The sequence below is a fragment of the Cariama cristata genome, unplaced genomic scaffold (assembly GCF_000690535.1).
Source record: "Cariama cristata isolate BGI_N322 unplaced genomic scaffold, ASM69053v1 scaffold701, whole genome shotgun sequence".
NCBI lineage: Eukaryota > Metazoa > Chordata > Aves > Cariamiformes > Cariamidae > Cariama > Cariama cristata.
Genome location: NW_009599613.1, coordinates 92964 through 113990, shown reverse-complemented (window position 1 = coordinate 113990; position 21027 = coordinate 92964). Strand labels below are relative to the sequence as shown.

The following is a 21027-nucleotide window of genomic DNA, read 5'->3' as shown; positions in this document are numbered from 1 at the left end:
TTATTAAAGAAATTGTGAAGGATTCTTATTAATTTTGAACATCCATTCTCTTTTTCTCATGTCTTGGCTGCAGTCCTACAAAGATTATGGGAATTACTAAATAGGGAGCATGTTCTTCATTGGTCAAGCTAATGTATTTTGACATAAGAAATTTCCAGTAACAACATCAGATTTCCTTTCCCTGTCACCCTCCACTTATCTGAATGACCCTATCCCAGTATTTTCTCAAGCCTTCCATTGTTTTCATTGGTTTGACTCAAGTTCACAGAGTACAAAAGAAGGGTCCAATGTGTTAATTAAGACTATCCTTTGCCTTTATCACTTTTTACATGTTTTGTAGAGGCAGGATACTGATTGTTCAGCCAATGTAAATGAATTTGTCTCATTTGAGCTCAAAACTATGCCAATTCACATCGTTAGAGTATATAAAGCAGGGTTTGCCACAGTGAAGTCACTGATTTCACATGGTGGGATTGGGTACCCTACCAGTGACTTTCATTTGGGGCATGCTGCTTCTTACACTGGTTTCAGACTTCCACCCTCAACGATGCTATTGGAAAAGTGAAGTGACTGAGGCATGTAATCTCTATGGTCTTCACTAGTTACAGGAATAAATAAAAAATGAAACTTTAATATTAAGCCAGTGCTTGATTAAAATCAGCAATAAGGGTATCATTGTGAGTGACTAAAAAAGCAGAAAAAATAGTTTCAGATTAGTCTTATTAGAACTGTGTACTCAAATTTGAATGTGATATTCCTAAAATTATGGGTATTCTGGGAAAAAGCCAAACCATAGATCACAACCGAGTATAAACTGAACCTAATTTATGCTTTTACAACCAAGGCAAGAGAACAGAGGAATGCAGATGCATCTGTCCATGTCATAGTGACATAAATTGACATAATAGCCTTCTTTTCTCTACAGGGAGGCTTTGCTTTTCTCCTCATTTTAGTTATAAACCAATCAGATAAACATGGTATAACAAGTTGTCCTGTGACCATTAGGATGAATAAAGGCTGATTTATGGATTTGCAACCTTTTCCTCTTAACACTTCTCCCTTTCACTTGGTATTTTCAGCACCTTCATTTGTCTTCCATGTTGTCCTCCCACATGCCCTGTTCCACATTGCCCTGTCTTATCGGTCAAGTGGGAGCACAGAGCTTAGCTGGCTCTGGGCTATGTGTGTGCTGACTAGGTAGTCAGCATGTACAGGCTTAGTAGCCAGCAGGCTTTAAAATTGGTCAAGGGACAGACTTATAAAGGTGTTCTCCTGAGAGGAGGCACTAATTTGGGTCTCTTCCCTCTATTCAGCCACAAATTTTCATAATACAGAATTGATTATCTTTCTTAATTTAACTTAGCGTTCAGTTTGGTAGAAATCAATGACGAGGTTCAAAGGCTAATAAGAGGATGAGAAAGGAAGCTGACAGATGGATGGACAGGCAGAATGATTGTGTGAGCCTCATTTCTTTAAAATACCAGGGTAAAGATTCATACAAGTTAATGAGCAATATACTATTTGCAAACTTTTACATATATTCATCTACAATTAAAGATGAACGCAGCTTAGCATAATATATTGGAATAAGGTCTCGGTTCCTGAGTCCAGAATTTTCTAGGAATAGGCTAAACCACATCTATTTTTGTATCTAGATTTCATTTTCTGTTTCCCAGAAAATGTTGCAGACTGTCCAATGTATATGAACTTTGTTGATGCTTGTCAAACGTTATGCTTGTTCTCAGCTGGCTGGCACAAATATCTCTACACAGGCAGGAGGATGGAGTAAAAAAATTCTGTACACTTTACCACAGAAAGCGTGGTTAATGGTGCTTTGATTACTATGTGTTCAGAGAGAAATTTCTGTTCCATTTCATAGATGAACCAATAATTACACATCCCAAGAGAATAATGAGGGAGTTTAGAGTTGTTTTCATGTATAAGTATACAAACCTAAAATAGCAAGTAATGGATAGAGAGAGCTTAAGAAGATATATCATTTCTGTCTGCTTGTAATGTCAGCTGAGCAGATGGCTCCAGTGAGCTACTTATATGTAAAATAGTTGTTCCCCTTTCTCCTGTGAGCCTTTGGAGATTTTCTTTCATACTTAATGTATTTGCTGAATGTTATACGTAGGTCTGCTAGAAAGTATTAAACTCTTGTAAGACAAGTATGCTGGAAAAAAATTGATAAGAAAAAATATGCCTGCATAAATAAGGCTTATCTCGGATGATAACAAAAGACAACAAAATACTGTTGTTTATGGATTGTGTGCAGCGCATGGAGACAGGTGTTTGACAATGGGTTCTAATACAGACTACCTGTGAGAACCTGAGCTGAAAGCTGCCTGCTGGCATGTACTAGGACATTGCTGGGAGGACAGAAGGCATCCTGAAACCAAGGACCTGTCCAAAGACCTTGCTGTATGCTGCAGGAAGGTATCTCCAAACTCATGGGATCCGCAGTCTAGATAAATCTGCTGAAGTTAGACTCTTTCAACTGTTCTTTGGAGGGATGAGTAAAGCTCCCTCTTTTTTAAAAAAACAGAGGACTCCCAACAGTTACAGAATGGGAATTGGCATAGCAGTCATTCTGTACGAGGGACTCATGGGTTCAATTTTCTCTTCACTTTAGGGACTGCGTTAAACTCTAGAGAAAAAGTTTTGCTGGGCGTTTCCTGTAGAAGCCATGCCGCTGTGTAACTGGGACCTCAAGATGCATTGTACAAGAAGGAGGGAATATCATGCCACAGTGCTGTGCACAGCCCTCTGAAAGGGAGGAGTACTGTTCTCTGCTCCTTGCACTGTCTGGGCAGCTTATTATACAGCCTGGAGGTGAAATATAGAAGCAGTCGTTAAGGCAGAGGCTGGAATTTTCCTAGGTTAGTGCCCTGACCACTATGTTACTGCTTTAGGTGTTTTTACAGGTCTTGGGAATCATGACTTACCTTTTGCACAAATAACATGCTCCACGAGGAAGGTAACTAGTACCCCTTCCAGTCCCCCAAAAATCAATGTGGGTGGAAACATTTTTTAATTCCATTAAAGTGATTTAAACTAGCATGGTGTGTCTTCATATTCTGAAGTATTTCTTCTTGACCACTTCAGGGTGAAAGTGGTGTTTCTTTGATGCATCGTCCCTGCGATACAATGTTCTGCCCTACGAAGTGTGTGAGCCATAGCGCTGCCAGCATGGTTTGGAAAAATGGTAAGAATATCTGTTGAGTGCATCAAAACAGAACTCAGTTTACTCTCGTAGGAATGAGCTGGTTAGTTAGTGGCCACCCACAGGAATAAGCAGTTGTTAGTATACCAATACTTTCATACCATAGCTGCTTCAGATTATCATCTCCTGTGTTGTGCAATTTTATGCTCATTTGTATCAGGTAAAAGTCAAGTACAGAAATTGAGATCAGAGAGGACATCTGTTGAATAGAAAGTTGCTATTTTTACATTTTCCAAACTAGAACTGCACTTTGTAATATTAATGTCCCCTCTTCTCTCCCTGTCACATTTGTAAAGATAATAGAAAACTGCATTTCGAAAGAGTAAAGAATGTAGAATGCTTTGGAGTTTCAGTCTCATTCAGTTGGATTGATTTTACCATAACTCTTTTCAAAAATAAGCACTTTTGTGATAGCTGAGTGCATTGAAGCCTAATGGGTTTAATTTATGTGCAGCTGGGCTATAACAATACTCTGTGAGCCATTACAGCTGTGCCTCTCAACTGAATGGCTTTGTACAAGCCCCTGGTTAGTGATTAACCTCCACACAGTAGCTTAACCTGGTGAAATTCACAGTGTTTTATGAACACCCTTCTGTGCTAAATGGCAGCAACTCCTCTTTGGAGGCAAATCTATTTGCCTACAAAATGGGTTCATCAGAAGGTGTGTTAATATGCATTAAAAATATGCATGATGGAGTATAGTTGCATCTGATAGACCACCATCGGGTTCCAATTGCCATTTCGCTAGATTGTGGATGTTCTGCTTGTCAAATTAATTTGGCAGTACTAAAAAAATGGGCTAATATGGGCTTGTCCCACAAGGTTTGATGATGATGCCCTGACCCAAATAGTTTTTCCTTTAAAGGAAAACATTGCAACAAATGAAGGACTAACAAAGGGAAGAAGGTGATTTGTATGGCCTCATTTGGGCTGGCTTCGCCTAATGGAGGTTGTAGAAGATTCCAGAGGTAAAAATAAAGATATTTAGAATAGATTTGTTCTGCAGAAGTCAGGTGGCCTTGCAAGGGTTTCATATTTTAAGGTGGCATATCAGAATTTCTGCTCTGTAATCTTTGTGGACCCTCCTTCACATCTGTGTATTTTTTCTTCCATTTTCACAATCAGTTTTATTGCCTGTACCTTTACTGAAGCTGTGGCTGGAGGTGAAGTAGGTGGTGTTGGCAGCATATGAGCAGGTGTCGCATGACTCTTTTGAAGTCTTACATAGTTTAGCATATTTGCATGGATGGGACTGCAGTGGTACAGTGTTGCTGAGTATAAGCACAGGCTGTATGGGACCCTACAAAAATGGGAATTCATGAGACAAAAAGTAAAGAGCTTAGAAGAAGAGCAGTCATCTCGTTGTTTTTGGGAACTCATGTAATATCGTGCAGGGCTATGGAGAGCCTGACATGGCAAGATATGTATGTGATGCAGAAAAAGCTTGGAGAAGAGAAATGTATTTTGGAGAAATATTAGGAATCAATCCTTCCATCTTGTATTTGTTACAGCTACAAGTTGTACGCTCTCCAGTCTTAAAATTTAATTGGGTGGTGATTAAGAATAAGACATAGTTTGTTAAAATTATATCTGAAGTATATATCAGGCATTGCCTGAACTTGCTGTCACTTCTTTCTATTATCACTGGTTGCTGTGCTGGAGCCTACAGTTTGTCATTCGTTTATCTGTCTGATGCTAGGGATTGTATGAGGTGATCCCTTAGGATGTGACCTAATGAATATGCTAAGAAAAATGGGCCCAATGTAAATGTCTGTCTTAGAAATAACAAAGTACATTTGTTTTGATCACCTGTGATTATTTCCAACTTCATGTTTTCTAAATTCAACATGGTGAAAAAACTTTTTTCCCCCTTCTTGTTTTCCCTAGTATCAGAAATCCTGAAGCAGAGCCTGTCTTAGTTTCCTGTTTTCTTGGCAAGGCAGCTTGACCTAGTCATGTCCCCAGGGAGGATGTCCTTAACATATTTGCAAGACTTGGGCTTGAGGAGGGGAAGCACTGCACGGTAGAATCCCTGTGGCTCTTGAGGCACATGTTTTTCATGCAGTTCCAATGTGCCTCCCATGCTAGGTAGGACACGAGAAGAGCGACAGTGCTGTGGTTGGCTGTGAGAGAAAGCAAGCCAGCTGGGGTGGATGAGCCCATGTTGCTGTCCCTGCAGAGTCCAGCGGCCTTCCCAGCTCAAACTTACGGAAGAGCAGTGTAACTCTTGGGGAAAAACATTGCTGTCTGCCTGTAAAATGCCTTATCTTCTCCACTCTTTAAGGCTTATAGGACATGTGTCTTGGGGTTTTTGGCTCTCTGAGGATTTTGGTATATGATTCATATGGTTAGAGGCACAGGATATTCTAAATGGCATGGACTAGCATGATGTTAGTGCATATCTTCTCCTCCTGATCAATTACAGTGTTTAGAGAAAGCTGTTTTTTCAGTACTAAAATGGCTGAAATTCTCTTTTTATAGATTTAAAAAGGCAGTAAGGGAACTTTCCTTGCAGTTTTTGTAACATTGCATGTAAAAATGTACAAAGATGATAAGTATTTATAGGTCACTTCAGTATGGGTTAAAAGCCTATCTGATTTCATAGGTAATTAGAGAATTATGTCATTGTTTAAGGAGCTCAAATGATAATCAGAGATCACACAGCCTTTGTTAGGACTAGAAACTCAAAGAATTATCAGTCTCTGAGAGCTACATAGTTAAAGGCTTTAGAGTAATGGAATGCTATTTATTCTGAAAACTTGTAGTATGACTTAGAAATTCTCAAATATGGATAAAATTACTTGGATTTACTTTACACTATACAAGTCATGTGTGACTCAAAATTTAGCTGAAGTGTGCTGTCAGGTGGTTAGATTAAACAAATTCATTTCCAATTAACAGTAATTTTGAAGAAGCTTTACAAAACCCAAAAGTGTTTGACAGACTACTGTAGGTTTCCTCCAAAAATTGTAACAATAGTTTACAAATACAGTTCTCTACCATTTAGAGGCCCAAAGAGAATAGCTTCATACTAGTACATCACAGCTAGATAGAATATTCTTTATGGGAACCTCAATATATGAGCAACAAGAATTTGTTCATCTGTTTTATAATACTTTTAAGTTTTATAAGTTGTCCTTTTTAGAGGAAATTATGGCCTTCCCTACAATCAACATGGAATTATTGAAATAGGAGATTGGCCTTAACTTCAATCAGGATAAGACTTAAAATATACTTATGTGTTTCTTAGTATTACATTGGACCATGGGAAGACCTTGGAACATGACTTCCCTATCGTTGCTCACTGAGCTGCGGGATATTTCATCTAACCACAAGCCACATCCATCCCAGTCAACTTAATGAGAGAATACACATTTAAGGAAACTAAAGGAAATAGCTCTCCCTTGGGACCTAGCATTGTTAAATTGTCCCTAAGTGTTTTTCATACATCTGTTTATGGTTCACTCTCTGTTTCAAGCTTTAAAAAAAATCACTAAAATTCTTAATACGGAAAGTCTGGTTTGGAGGAAGGAGTAAATACTAATTTTCACGGTTTGTATCACTTCATGTAAAAAAATCAGCCATTAGTTTCATGATTCACACTTAATTGCAAGAGATGAAAATAACTTCCAAACATAACCTAAAATGTCCTAGAAGATATTCTCAGAAATTCTGTTACAGTACTATATTACTGAGCTGAAAAATCTTAATGACAGTGAAACTTACACTACTCCATGGTTTTGACTCTTCTTTTCTTGTCTGAGTGGCAAAGTAAAAGCCTCTGAATGTACAATACTATTTTCAAAGTGTGCTGAAACAACCAGGGGCTCGGAGTATTTGTCCTAAGGCTAGGTTTTGGGCTTCCAGCAGTTGGTGCCCTTTGTGCTGTGTCTGTGACACTGTTTATGAGGTATTTGGAGTGATTTATGAATGTTGCTTTTAGAAATCGGATCCTCTGGTAGCCTGTATGTTTACAAGACACTTACTAATGTGCCGAAATGTAGATTATGAGCTCTCATCGTAGTTGGTATTTTCAAACTTTCAAAAAAGAACATGGGTAAAGGAGTTACATATGTTGGTGATAAAGGGAATCAAGCAAGGGAAGCAACTGCAGAGAGATTCAAGGGCATCCTAGGAGTTACAATGGCAAACCTAACTGCTGTAAGTGTTTTATTTGAAGTGAAAATTATGATGAGAGAACTTGGCTAAATTCCAGTCCTATAGTAATAGATGCAAGTGTTTAAGTTGTTCTGAAATTACTTTAATCTTTGACATTGTTTTCCATTTCTAAAGTGCTAATGTACAGTGAAGTACGACAACAATAAGAAATTACAGTCAAAATCAGCCGCAGCTTGTACCCTGGAGAGGTACAAACAACATTGCATTGCTCACTTCCACTCTCAGGCACCCATACATGCAGCTAGCAGACGTGTACACGCACACATTCATACACATTTCCCCTGCCCACCCCCGTATTTATATATTCTTTCTATATACACGTGTTTGGCTGTTCCACAGCACTTCCACGACAGCTAAATAATTGGATGTGCACTTCCCTGGGTTTATGCGGCACCTTCCCTGCATTCTGTTCTTGCTTCGGCAGCCTCTCTGGCAATTGACTGGGAATATAGTTAGCCCCTGCACTTTGCTGCTCTTGTGACATAAATCTGCCTGTTCCTCACTGGCTTCTCTCTAGTGCTATACTGAGAAAGTGTGCAAAGGTCCATTTCTTCACCTGGGCTAAATGTCAAACAGGTCAGTGTACAAAGAGAATGGACTGTTTAGAATCTGTTCATTCCAGCGTCATATTTGCTCTACAGTCGGTTTTGCCATTCAGTGTGTCACAGATGGCCTCATGGTCCCTATTGCTGGAAACTTGGCTGCCAGCAGGAACGTGTCCATTGCGCTCTGTTAAGAGATTGAAGGTAAAGAACTGGCATGGGTCCTTTTGTCTGCTGCCTTCCTGTAAGGGGCTCAGGAAAGAGCTGGAGTTTTTCCATTCGTGGAATGTGCACATCTCCGTATGTGGGTGAGTGATTTTGCTCAGGTAGCCGGGGCTGGGAGATGCTGAAGATAATGTCCTCTGACTGCCACTTAGGAAACTCCCGCTGTCTTCCAGAGAGTCTTTCCTAGGGTGTTCAAAGGAGCACCGATTCCAGTTTCTGTAGCTGTAGGCCCACCACCCCAACTGCTTTCGACGGTGGCACTGGCATTTTAGGATCTGTATAAAAGCCCTCTTGAACTCTTTGCTTGAGCAAGGGTAGATGATTGGATTCAAGCAGCTGTTAAAGTAGCCAAGCCAAAAAATCACTTTGAAGATCGTTTCAGGGGGCTTCAGAGCCGAAAACAGAGATCCTGTCCAGAGGAAACAAGCAGAGACAATATCTGAGATAATTGGTTTGTCTGCCTTTAGGAAGGGTAAATGTCCCACCAGATCACTGTTAGAATCTGTTTATTGAAAATCTTTAATTCATGTTGCTTTCGTTTTTGGTCTTTTGGTAACAAAATGTTATTTTAGTTATTTTTAAAGCTAATAAGGAAATGCTTTCCACCATCTGAAAGCTGAAGAGGCACATAATTCATGTAAAATTAAAAGATAAAAAGCAGTCCTTGTGTTTATATGTGCACATCTGTTGCACTAACATCTATTGATCCCAATGAAAGATCAGACCTCCATTGTCCAAGCTGTTGCACAATGCACACATGCAAGAAGGTGGTGCCTTCTTCAAAGAGCTGTCAAATGTCATTTTTGAAGAAAAAGACCTAACTGTTCTTAGGCTTCTCACAAGGAGTGTGTTCAGACATACCTTACAACTTCTAATACATTCTCTGGCAGTTCCTAAACATCACCCTATTTATGTAGATTATTATGATAGTACAAACCACAAGTTAATTGTGGTACTTCCCATATCTCAGGCATTCATAAAATGGTGTAACCCAAAGAAGGAGGTTATTTTATGAATACTTCCTCTTCTGTTCACAACTAAATAATTTCCCTAAAGAGGCTGCCCGAATGAAAAACTCACACTGGGAAATCCATTTCATGTACTTTTAGTATTAAAAACATGCGCTTGATCAGCTAAATTTAGCAAATGGGGCTTTATAAAAGAATATATGACAATTTTAAAGCAAAACAGGCATTCAACAGTTATCCAGCTGGGAAAACACCTTTGTGTCTGGCTCAAGTAATCAAAGAGCGAGGATTCAGGAAAGAATTCTTACGTCAAGAACTGGAGTTAGATTTGAAGAGTTTTTCAAATAGAAAGTGACACTCAAGCCTGAATGTCACATCTCTGAGAAGAATGGCCTTTTACATTGGAGTGGTTTCAGATTCCCTCGGCTGTGAAAGCAGCTGAATCAGTTGTGACTGTCCAGATGCCTTAGTGGGGAGGGGTATGATTCTAGGCATATTTGCCATCTCATAGCAATGTAGAGGCCGTGGCTTGGGTCTCAAAACTACGCAAAAGCACCTCCTAGCTTCTTGGGTAAATAGCTCTTATGTACCACAGGAGATATCACTGTTTATCTAGATGGCAGTGGTGGCCTGGTGCTGACTACAGGGGTCTGAGTCTCCTTAGCTCACAAGAAAGCTAAAGGGAGGTAGGTATGTCTCGTTCCTCACACATCCACTGTCCTCTTTAGTCTGTCAACTAGTCCCTCAGCTGGCTCAGAAGAGAAGATAAGATGCTGAGATGGCATCAGCTATCTGGAGAGACTTTTCCTCCTCCTCACTTGGGCAACAGGAGTCAGGAAAGATCCTGTGAATCCAGAATAATAGATTTTTTCCCTGTCAGTGTTTTGGCATGGTGCCAGGTAGCACTAGCTCTACTTATTGCCTTGGAGCTAAGCAACATGCTAGCCCTTAAGGTTAAAATGGAGGTTTTAAATTACAAGATTCAGTCTTTCTTTCATGACTCCTACACTTTACTGACTTTTACTCCATGTGCAAGACTCTTGTAAGTTGAACCCATGTCCCTTATTGCTTTGTTGCTGCTAAGGATTTGCAGGGTTTGACCAATGCCTCTTCTGTCCATCTGATGGAGATCCCACATCTATCCTGATTGATACTGCAGAAAGTACAGAGTACAACATGTCTAACATCAGAGAAACTATTAATTCTATTTGATAAATTTCCAACAGAAAAGTCAAATCAATGCAAGCACTTAGAACTGTGTTTTGTGAGTGTTACATCCTCTTTGATGAAAGATTCAGTGACAATTCATGTGATTCTATGGAATAAGCCATTAAATAGGTGCCAAATTTTTATAAAGCTTTAGGAAAAGTTGTTCTAAGTTTACAACTGCAACCAAGATGAGGAATATGCTCCAAAATCTCCCACATGCACAGTTGCAAACCTGTGCAGGATTCGTTTTGTAAGTAATAATTGCTAATATTTTCCCTTCAGTTTAGGGAAAAGAGAAGCTTTGTGACTTTACAAAACAGCTACAAAGCATTATTATGTACAAAACCAAACTTTTTGGAGCTCATACTGATAAATTTCTTAAATTGTTTCCTGGAACTCCTTTAAAATAGAAATGATTTTTTAGCTCTTAAAGCCCAGTAAACCTTGTGAAGTGGCCAAAGAATTCCCATTTTTTCTTATGTGTGAATGTTGAATGAGCATTGGTGAAGTTTTCCAGATCAGTTGGTTTGCCTTTCTTTCATACTGTAACAGTTGAAAATCTACAGGACATTCCTCTACCAGATTTAAATATTTTTAGGCAGGTTAAGTATGGACAGAGGAAATGCTATGGTCTAGTTTTCAATAAAATAAAAAAAATGTTAGATTTACAACAGGTTTTGTGAAATTCCATAGAGACAAATAAAATGAGCTAGGCATAGAGAAGAAAACTGGGAACCAATGCAGATAAATGAGTTATGCTTGTATAATCTATATTGCATATGAACCGAATATAACTATATACAGTAAAGACTAAGAGACCAAGTAGGGAAAAAGGTAAAAAGCTGAGGGCTGAAAAATGGCTAATCTTTGTAGACTGCTTCAAGAATTATGTGTTCCTTAAGGACAAAAGGTAAGGAGCTTATGCTTATCTTTCGTGATAATCTATTTTTCAAATGCCATTTGAAAAAAATGACAGCAGGCCATTTTCAGCAGCTGCAGCAAGCATTTCCAAAACTCTTTTATATTAAAGGGCAGCAACACAAAAGAGCAGAGAATTTCCTCATAGCAACCCTGACTGTGGGAGGCACCTTGTGTTCAGGCCTGATTCTAGAAAAATCTTTGAGCCTCGATCAGTTATTTAAAATCATGACCCTAGCTAAGTCATTGATGGAAATAGATCAGTTGGAAAGCTATGTACTGGTGTGATTTAAAAATAAAGATCAGCATTTAGCTACAATAGTAGAAAAACTTTGAAACTAAGAAATTCAGGGATAAGAGTCAAGGAGTTAATGTGAACACTTGAACACTGATCATTGAACACTACTTTATTCACCACCTTTTTGTGGTTCTGCAAACAGCACAATGCAAGTGTTGCTTGACTCTTAAATTATACACAAACTAGTAGATTAGGTTGTCCCAAGAAGGTGAGGAGCTATGCTTTTCTGAACAAGGAATATTAATTTGATAAATAAGCCATTGATTTATAGACTGGTGTGTTAATTGCTCTTATTTCAGACTAATGTATTAAAACTGGATAGAATTCTTCTTAACTCCTCTACCCTTCCATATATATATATATATATATATACACATCTCTATGCACAACTGCTCTGAAGGGAGTTGGATTTAGTCTATGAATTTTGTCTGTGGTATAGTGCACTATTACTTCCTAGTTTTTTTCAAAAATCAGGTTGTAGATGATTATTCCAAGAAGGCCCTAGCGATGGGAGGTCACTGCAGTCCCAGTGAGAGTAAGTTCATAAGTTCATATGTCGGAGCACGACTCATTTGTTCTCAAATAGCACTTTTCATCTGTCAGTCATCCTGACATAGTGCCATTTTACCAGCGGGAAATCTGAGCTGGGGGAAGGTACGAGCAATCAACTGAAGGTGCTAAATAATTTTCACCAGTAAGAAAGTTTTTGTTTTACTAGGAAGAGAACCATGAGACCTGGCATGACTCCCTTAAGCACTAAAACTCACAGTGGGTAGTACAGCGCATTAAAGTAGTGTGTTTGGTGGGTCCTGCTACCTTTGCCACCTGCCAGGAAAAAGCAGAATTCAAGTATATTTCCTGAGATTAACAGAAACTGGTTGGTGCACATGATCAGATACATTGCTGGCCGTGCAGAGGCTATATGCAATGACTACATGATTGCAGCAAAACTCCACCTATGAAAGGATCCATGGCTAATCATAGAATCATAGAATTGTTATGGTTGGAAGAGACCTCAAAGGTCATCAAGGCCAACTGCCTACCCAGTGCCACCATGCCCACTAAACTCGCTAAACCATGTCTCGAAGTGCCACGTCTAAACGTTTTTTGAACACCTCCAGGGATAGTGAAGGGATTCTCCACCACTAAAAGCTGCAGATGCTCTGAAATGTAGTAGTTTTGTAATATAACTTTTGTCATGGTGAAGGAAAAGGGACTGAGGAGAGACATGACAATTCATCTTTAAAAACATAAAAGTTACTCGCAAAGAAGAAGGAAATTAAATTGTTTTCTATGTCCACAGTGGCACATATATGAAGCACAGGGATTTGAATTGCAGCAAGACAAACTGAGATTATGGATTAGGAAACACTTTCTGTCTTCCAAGACAGGAAAATTCTGGAACATACTGCGTAAGAAGGGCATAAAAATCCAACCCTGGAGGCTCTTAAAAACAGAGTAGACATACATCTACTGATTTATGTATAGTTGGTCCAGCCTTTGCATTGGAGGATGCCCTGAATGACCTCTTCAGATCCCTTCTAGTCCTTCTTTCTCTGATTAATTCTGCAGAGTATAACTGTGTTCATCAGGAAAATTTTATGGCTTACGTTTTGACAGCCCAGCAGAGTTTTACGTGTGCAGTACTGGAATCCCACTGACGCTGTAGTCTTAGATCCCCTTGGTAAATATATCCATTATTTAGGTTGAGGATTAACTGTTAGAAAAATGGAATGTCTGAGAGAGATACTTATTTAGGCACTTATTCTCTTCAGGGCTTTGGAAAATTTCTGAGGTTTTGTGTTCAGTCCCTCCTCACTGGGTGGAATCCCAGCCTGAGTTCGCTACAAAGACAGAAGAAATGCTGTTCTTTATTATCCAAAAGGTGATTTAGATGGGTATCGCCGCATATGCCATGTACTTCTAAATATAGTTTAATTTGGTGACTATTGTGCAAAGCTCCACTGCCTTTCACCATATAAAGATACAAAAAATATTTTGATTAGCTTGTATATTTTTAACATTACCCTTTTCCCTACCTTGTTCTTGGAAATAACAACACCTTTTATTTAGCTGCACACATGCTTTACCTCGTAATTAACCTGTCAGGAGCAAAAAACTGGCTACACAAACAACAAGGGCTATTTTGGTACCTTGATAAAATGATAAAGCTAAGCCTACTAGGCACACGCTCTAAACATCAGACTAATATTTCCTCCCCTAATCTCCAACTACTTTCCCATCGCAGTCTGATAAACAGATTAAATATTTCCCTGTACTGATTTAGATTGTTTTTCAAAATGGCTGGAAAATTTTGTATATGATTGTCGTCTCAGTGATTTATTTGTGATGGGGGTAGCCAGAGTCACTTACCTACTCAAACTGATGGCTCTCCTGATGCTTCATATTTAACAGCTTCACTCTAAGGGAATGTGTATTTTCTGTTCTCTTTCATTTTTCTGCTCTAAACCCTGTGATTTATTAAACATAGCACCACAATCTTACCTCTGCACTGTTGAAGTGCAATGTTGACACCAATGAAGTTTTTGCAAAGTGTGTGTCCAGCACAAATGGAGAACAGGAAGTATTTCAGAAACTCAATCAACTTGATCAGTTTTGATGATTGTTTTTTGACCATGCTCACCAGACTTGATAAAGCTATTCAGTTTGGGAATACACTGAGCAACAGCAAATATCATAGAAAGGAATTAAGAAGTATTTTATTTAGTAAAAGCTAATTTAATTTAGGGTGTGACTGATTCTTTATAGTGAATGCTTTATTACACAGAAAGTAGGTAAAGCACTCTCAATGAAATTAGGGAACATTGTGGGAAACAATTTGCCATATTAATTGTCTTCACATATTCTGCAGAATATCTGGCCAGAACATCACTGAGACATTAAAATTCAGAGTTCAGTGGAGTCAGCAGGAGTCTTTGAAAGCCTTTGTCAAGGCTCATAAGGACTTCAGTGGACTTTGGAAGAGTCCTTAAAATAGCAGAGTGAGCAGCAGGAAAATCTTCTGGACTGGCTTAATCCCAATACTCATAATTAAGAAAAACTCTTCACTGAAGGAGGTGTTGATGTAGCCCTCTGCAGAGGAGAAACACACACATGCATGCACATACACACACACAGTCTCTACCTCATAAGTCTTTCCTGCTCTGTTATTTTTCTTCCATCTAAATATCTGCTCCTTTGCTACCTCACATGACTGACTGCTGTATTTGTAGAGAAAGGAGGATGGGAAAGTTAAGACCTTCTATTTCAGGATCCTTAATATAATAGTTGGTGAGCTTCTCGACAAAAGTGTAAATCGCAGGAATTGTTTGAGTTTCCACTTCCACTTTATGGAAGAAAGAACTTGGCATCAAAAGTAGACCTGCCAATGCCACCAACCAACCAACCAAACAAAAGGCCCAAACTACTACCAGGAGAAGGGAGAAAACTTGCTACCCCAGTTGTGTGCATATGCAAGGTGATCAGATACTATAGTGATTAGCTGGAGTTTAAATCTGAAAAATAACATGTAAGATAAAGTTTATGAGCTAAAACTTTTGAAATTGCCTTTGATACCTCTGTGCCATTGTGCTCTGTGTGTTACTTCCAGCCACAGAGAGGAAATAGACGACTATGTGTAATTGACCAACAGTTGTTTGTGACCACAGTAATTTGTGAAATATCACTGGGTTCCATTATGTGGTTGTATTTCCTCCCTTCATCCTTCATGCAAGGAATATCTATGTATATTTATACATGATGGGACTGAAAACCAAGAACTTATTACAGAATTATTTCAGTGGGAAGGAATGTTATGGGATCTCTTTTCCAGCCCCCCACTCAAAGCAGGGTCAATGCTGCATTAGGTCCCCTGAAGCCTTCACTTCTCCAGGCTGAAGAAGCCCCTTTCCTTCACCCTCTCCTCACACAGTGTGCTCCAGCCCCATGATCGTTTTGGTTGTCTCCACTAGACTCACTCCAGTTTATCGCTGTCTTCCACTGCATGGATGCAGTACTCCAGATGTGGTCTAATGAGTATTGAGTAAAAGGGCATAATCACTTTGCTCCATCCACTGGCTCTGTTCCTATTATACAGCCTAGCATGCTGCAGCTTGAATCTGATAGAGGCATTTGAATAGTTTTACATCCTATGTTAATGTTTGTATGAGTCGTCTTCATGGGAGAGGGTTTTCTGCGTGTATGTATTTTCAAGAATGCCATTTATTTATTATGTGTACTCAGTGGGAGGAAAATGTTAAACTATTGATGATTTTTTTAATCTAAAATTAATGACATTCTCCTTTACCGTCTACCTTCTCTATAATATCTCTGCTTTTTCTTTTTCCATCCAGGCATGTTCACTTTCCAGTTAGTTATTTCCTTTCTTCCTCTCAATTTTTAAATATTTATTTTTATTCCCCTTATGTCTTATTTAGTTTTTAACTCCAACTGCTAGTCTCTTTTCTAATCACTTTATGTTGTGATAATTTTCTATTAATTAAATGTCCAATTTTAATAGGTTGTGTATTTGATGTCAATTAGGTGTATAAATTACTCATACCATCATCAGTTCTGTTCAGAATCAAGTACTTGATACTTAGATTAGATAATAGTTGGGCAGGAGTACTGTGAATTTCCTGGATTTAAGGAGAAAAAGTCTATGGAGGAGTTTTGGATTGTCAGGTGCAATGTTTTCTGCCTGTTACAAAAAATCACATTAAAAATTTTTCTAAATCCAGTTTTGCTTAGATGAGAGCCAACCTAGAGTAAGTGTAAGGTCCTGTTTACTGGAACAAATACAACATTTGTTTTTAGTGAAATGGAATGGTCTGGAGTTGTTTAAGTGCTTTGCTGTGTGTCATTTGATATTCCAATAATAGAAAACTAGAGAGCTTCACTGCATAGGTTTTTGTCATTGTCTTGAGATTAAAGAAAAGCCATAAAATTTGAAACTACTTGTCTCTATTCGTAACAAGTAGAAAATGAAGTGTTTCAAAACTTGAAACACTGAGTGGGGGTATTCTGGAGAGAAAACCACCTTCTTGTTGGAGTACCATAAAATAGAAATAGTTAGAGAATTGGTAATTAGTATTTGGAAGTTTTGTTACAGAGTCTGGTCAAATTTAAATAGTTAAGGTAACCTTGGAAGGCAAACGTGTACTCCTTCATTCAGAGGAGAGAATTATTCCATTTTGGTGCAGATTGGAATCATTCTGACTGGAGTTAAATCTGAACTTTTCAACATTTTCCACAAGAGAAAATTCCAATGTTTTAAAAATCGCTGTAGTGATGAAAAGCATTGAAAAATACAAAGTGAATAACAAATGAGTTCTGAAACATTAAACCCAGGAAACTTCAACAATATCAAACCCTGTCTCTCGATCTGTTCTCGAGAAGACAAGTTTTGCAAAACTGAGTATTGTTTTGCAAGAAATTTGTTTTATGATGGAACTCAACCTTCCTGTGAAAAGTGATTTGATCAAATATGTAATGTGATCCACAAGACACTTTCCCAGTGCTAGGCAGTAGATGACTGCTGATGGCCTGGTTGGGAACCTCTGCTTCGCCCCTGCAGTTCATGCTGTGATTCCTGCCACAGCAGTAACTGCTGGTAGCTGCTAATGTCTGAATTACGGCCACCTCCTAATGAACAGGGAAAGCTCAAATACTACATGTGTATAGATAGTAAAATTCTCCCTGTAAAAGTAATAAGCTGCCTCTGACCAGAGTTGTTGCGAGTATGAGTTCAGAGAATGCAGAAGGGATGTGCTCGTCTTTTATTTAAGCTTTCTGCGGTCCTTTTTACCACATGCTTAGCCAAGTCAGCATGCCAAGGTTTTGAAGCTAATTGGGTTTCTAAAGCTCCTGATTTTTTTCCTTCCAGCATTCAATGTTTGTTTACATTCCCCTGGACTTGTTTAATATAGGAAAAAAACCCACAGTTTACAAACAGTAGAGGATGAAATAGAGAGTATGGTTATAAAATTAAGAGTTGATCAAGCCAGGAAGGACAGAAGGCCTTCTGGAGAAGAGGGTTAGGATAACAGTGAAAAAAAATCTTGACAAATAGCAAGAGCATCCAAAATCAACAGAATAAAATTTGGTAAATAAAATGAAAGGAAAGATGGTTAAATTATAACTACTACAAACAAGTAATGATCGCTACCATTTGATTGTGGTTTTCAAGCATGTTGGTGTCTCTGTGGGATGCCTTGGGCTGCATATCCAAGCGGTGCCCAGGCTGCCAGGCTGGGGGACACCATGGGAATCACAGTAACCCCGCAGTCACCAGCATGCTGCTCCTGTGTTTGTGGGTAACGTGTGTGTGTGTCTTGGGGGAGAGCACTTTGCTGTTGAAGAAGGGGAAATATCAAATAAAGAATAACTGACTAGACAATGATATTGCAGAAGATGATGTGGGAGAAATAGAAATACAAATATGATGCTATTGCAAGTACTGCAGTTCTTATTCTTCATTGTATTAATAGGTACATTATGTATATGACCAAGGATCTAGGCCAGCTATTAAGAAAAGTGTCCTGGTTGTGAGGAATTTATGTCCTGGAACTGAGTACCTATAGCAGTTGTGGGATTCTCTTTGCTGGAGCTTCCTGGCCCTACAGTGAGCAAACACTTGTGAGAGGTGGTGAATCTATCAATCAGTCCTTAGCCCTTGAGTCTTTCTTTTCCCTGTTTTCCAGTTGAGTCAAAGAAGTCACACAGAGAAATCTCCCCTAGCTGTTCAGACAGGGTAAAAGTGTCCTCATTCCTCCATCCCATTCAAACAGGGAAATAAATGTCTGCAAACCCATATGTTATTGGTATTAACTAAACTCAGTAACTCCTGCCAATCTAAGGCCTGATCCTGTTTAGACGAGTTCTTAAGCAGGCTAATGGAAGTAGCAGGAATACACAAATGCAGAATCTGACCATAAAGGGTACACCCCCCTCCAGATATGTTCATGAGTAAGAGAAGAGCCTAAGGAAAACATTTTCCGTGCTGTCTCTTAGGCTGAGAAAGTTTATTGTTTCTATTTTCTTATCCTGATAAAAATTCACAATTTCTTATCATCCACATTATCTCTCTCTGATAAAGAGTGCCTCATATTTCAGATGAACAAATCACTTCTATGAGACCTGCATGAACTTCATTCATAATGGCTCAAATTTGAGAGCCTTTTAAAGGCTCCAAAACCAGAGACTTATCTAGAATGGCCAAAATAAAACCAGGACTTCACTTCCCTTGAAGCTTTGCTGGTGGAAGTTGTAGTACAAATAGGGGTCAGATCTTTTTACTAAAATCCAGAGTTCCTACACCTTCTTATATTACAAGCAATTGCGAAGCAGAGTAGCTATATTTGCATTTTTAAAGGGACAGTGCCTACGTTTTAACGACAGAGCTACTAACATTGGCACTCCTGGCATGGTGAGACTGTCTCTGATAGGCAGAAGTTAGATAATCTGTCATTCCCAGAGATCCTGCTCTGGTCTGCAGTCCATGACTGTCCTTCCTACAGTGTCATACAAAAGATGGTGTTGATGCTTAAAGCATCAAGAGTTGAAAATTATTTTTAAAAACTTACGGTGCAACAGACCATTTGCAAGTTGGTATTTAGAAGAGCAATGGAAAAGACAAATAGGAGCTTTATTTGCCCAGACCAGAAAGAAAAAGAAAGACGAAAGCAGTAGTTTGAAAAAGAACAAAAAAAAAAAAAGCAACAGGATTGAGGTTTCTCATGCCTCATCCATAGTTGTCGTATTAGCAAAAATTCTGAGTATGTCTTGAGTAACAAAATAGGGAGGTACAAGATATGGAAAATACATGAGATAAGGAAAAATTTTGTCAAGCACTTATGTTTTTGACACAAACCCTGTATATTCTTGTATATATATATATGCACTATATATTCTTGTATATACTACCACCTCTCAATCCAGAATAGCTGTGATGATTTACACCATGGAGAGAATTCATTTATGTTTAAATTGTGTTGCCCTCACATAAATATGGTAAAATCAAGATCAATTTTAGTAAGAATCTTACTTGGTACTCTAAAACTGACAGTAGATATGGATGGAAACATGATATTATTGTTACTATTATTTTATCCAAAAAAGCTATAGACTTTTGCAGCTTGCTAACTAGAAAGAATATGGACCAAGCTTATTCTTGTTTTGCAAAGGCATTGCTGATTAAAGGAGGGAAAGCTAATCTAAGTCTGCTGACATTTCATTTATTATACTAAAGTATCTTCAATTACTGGGCATGTTTTGGTGTCTTTTTCTCCCCTTCTCTCTTCTGAACTGTAACTGAGGTAATCTATTGTGGACATCATTGGTAAATAATAGGACTCTGGCGTGGAATTGAATAACACAGCTACAGAGATAGTGTATGAACTCCCATTATATTTTTTCTCTTTTATTACTTAGAGACTGATGGTTATTGCTTTTCAGTTTCAAGGTATCACTTGAAAGGCCATCAAAATAGCTCAAAAGTCTTGCTGTGGACTATGGAGGAGCACTTCAGTGAAGATACTAAAAAACTTATCACTTTTTGTTCATGTCTGTATTTCACAGATAGGTACGCTAAAGAACATGCAGCTGAGATTCTGAGGCATGGCCTCGATGCTCCAGGACCGTATGCGCATGTATAACTTTACGCGGTGCTTTCATCATGACTACCAACCTGAGCAATAGCACATGTGTTTGCAAATACCTTTGGCATAAGGACCTTGTGTCCATTGCCTTGTTGGATGCTGAAAGCAGTGTTTCCTCCAAAATTATCACTTCTCTCCTATCTTTAATTTCAATAGTTATGAGATTTCCTATTTCAGCCCAGTGGCTCAGTCCTGAATTTTTTTTCCTTGGAGCTTTCTGATCAGCTGAGATAGGAGTTGCTACCATCTCTGAGGTTGAATAGTCAACATGAGATGATTTTTTGGTAATTTTTCTGTATTGCTTTGCATATTTGTTTTTTTAAGACTGTGCACTGTAAGATTTCTCTTTGTTCCTCTGACCTGCAAATCAAAAGCCTACACAGGAAGTACCCCGGAATTTATGCAGTTTCATCTGCTTTGATAACAAACAACTTTGTTCTAAAAAATGAAAGTCTGTAAGTAACTGGTAATTGGCATCCTTTGCAAACCAAAAGGCTTAAACCAGGGCTTAAGGGAGGCTATTTTAGTAGTAAAATGAATCATCTTGAAATAATCTAGTCCTCCACGTATGACAGAACATGCTGTACTGGTCAAGAAATGCCCTTATGATGTTTAGCTTTACAGGAATTGGCTAGAAAATAGGAGGAGCAGGTTCCTGCTATCACCTGTCCAACTGAACATTGTACCAAAGATTGACCTGCAAGTGGGCAGAGGGTCAAATTGCCACATACATCATTAATTTGTCCAAATCCTGTAGAACTATTAACTTGAGGGCATCAAATCTAGAGAGCTAGGCCAGTTAGAG

General features: G+C 38.7%; 1 protein-coding gene across 1 annotated transcript in view; it reads right to left on the bottom strand.

Annotated features, from left to right (window-relative positions):
- Nucleotides 1-8018: 8018 nt before the first annotated feature.
- Nucleotides 8019-21027, bottom strand: part of ADRA1B (adrenoceptor alpha 1B) — an 18624-nt gene continuing 5615 nt past the window's right edge. The window contains exon 2 of the mRNA XM_009709728.1: nucleotides 8019-8581. Within this exon, the coding sequence (XP_009708030.1) occupies nucleotides 8019-8581 (563 nt within the window). The remainder of the gene's footprint in view (nucleotides 8582-21027) is intronic.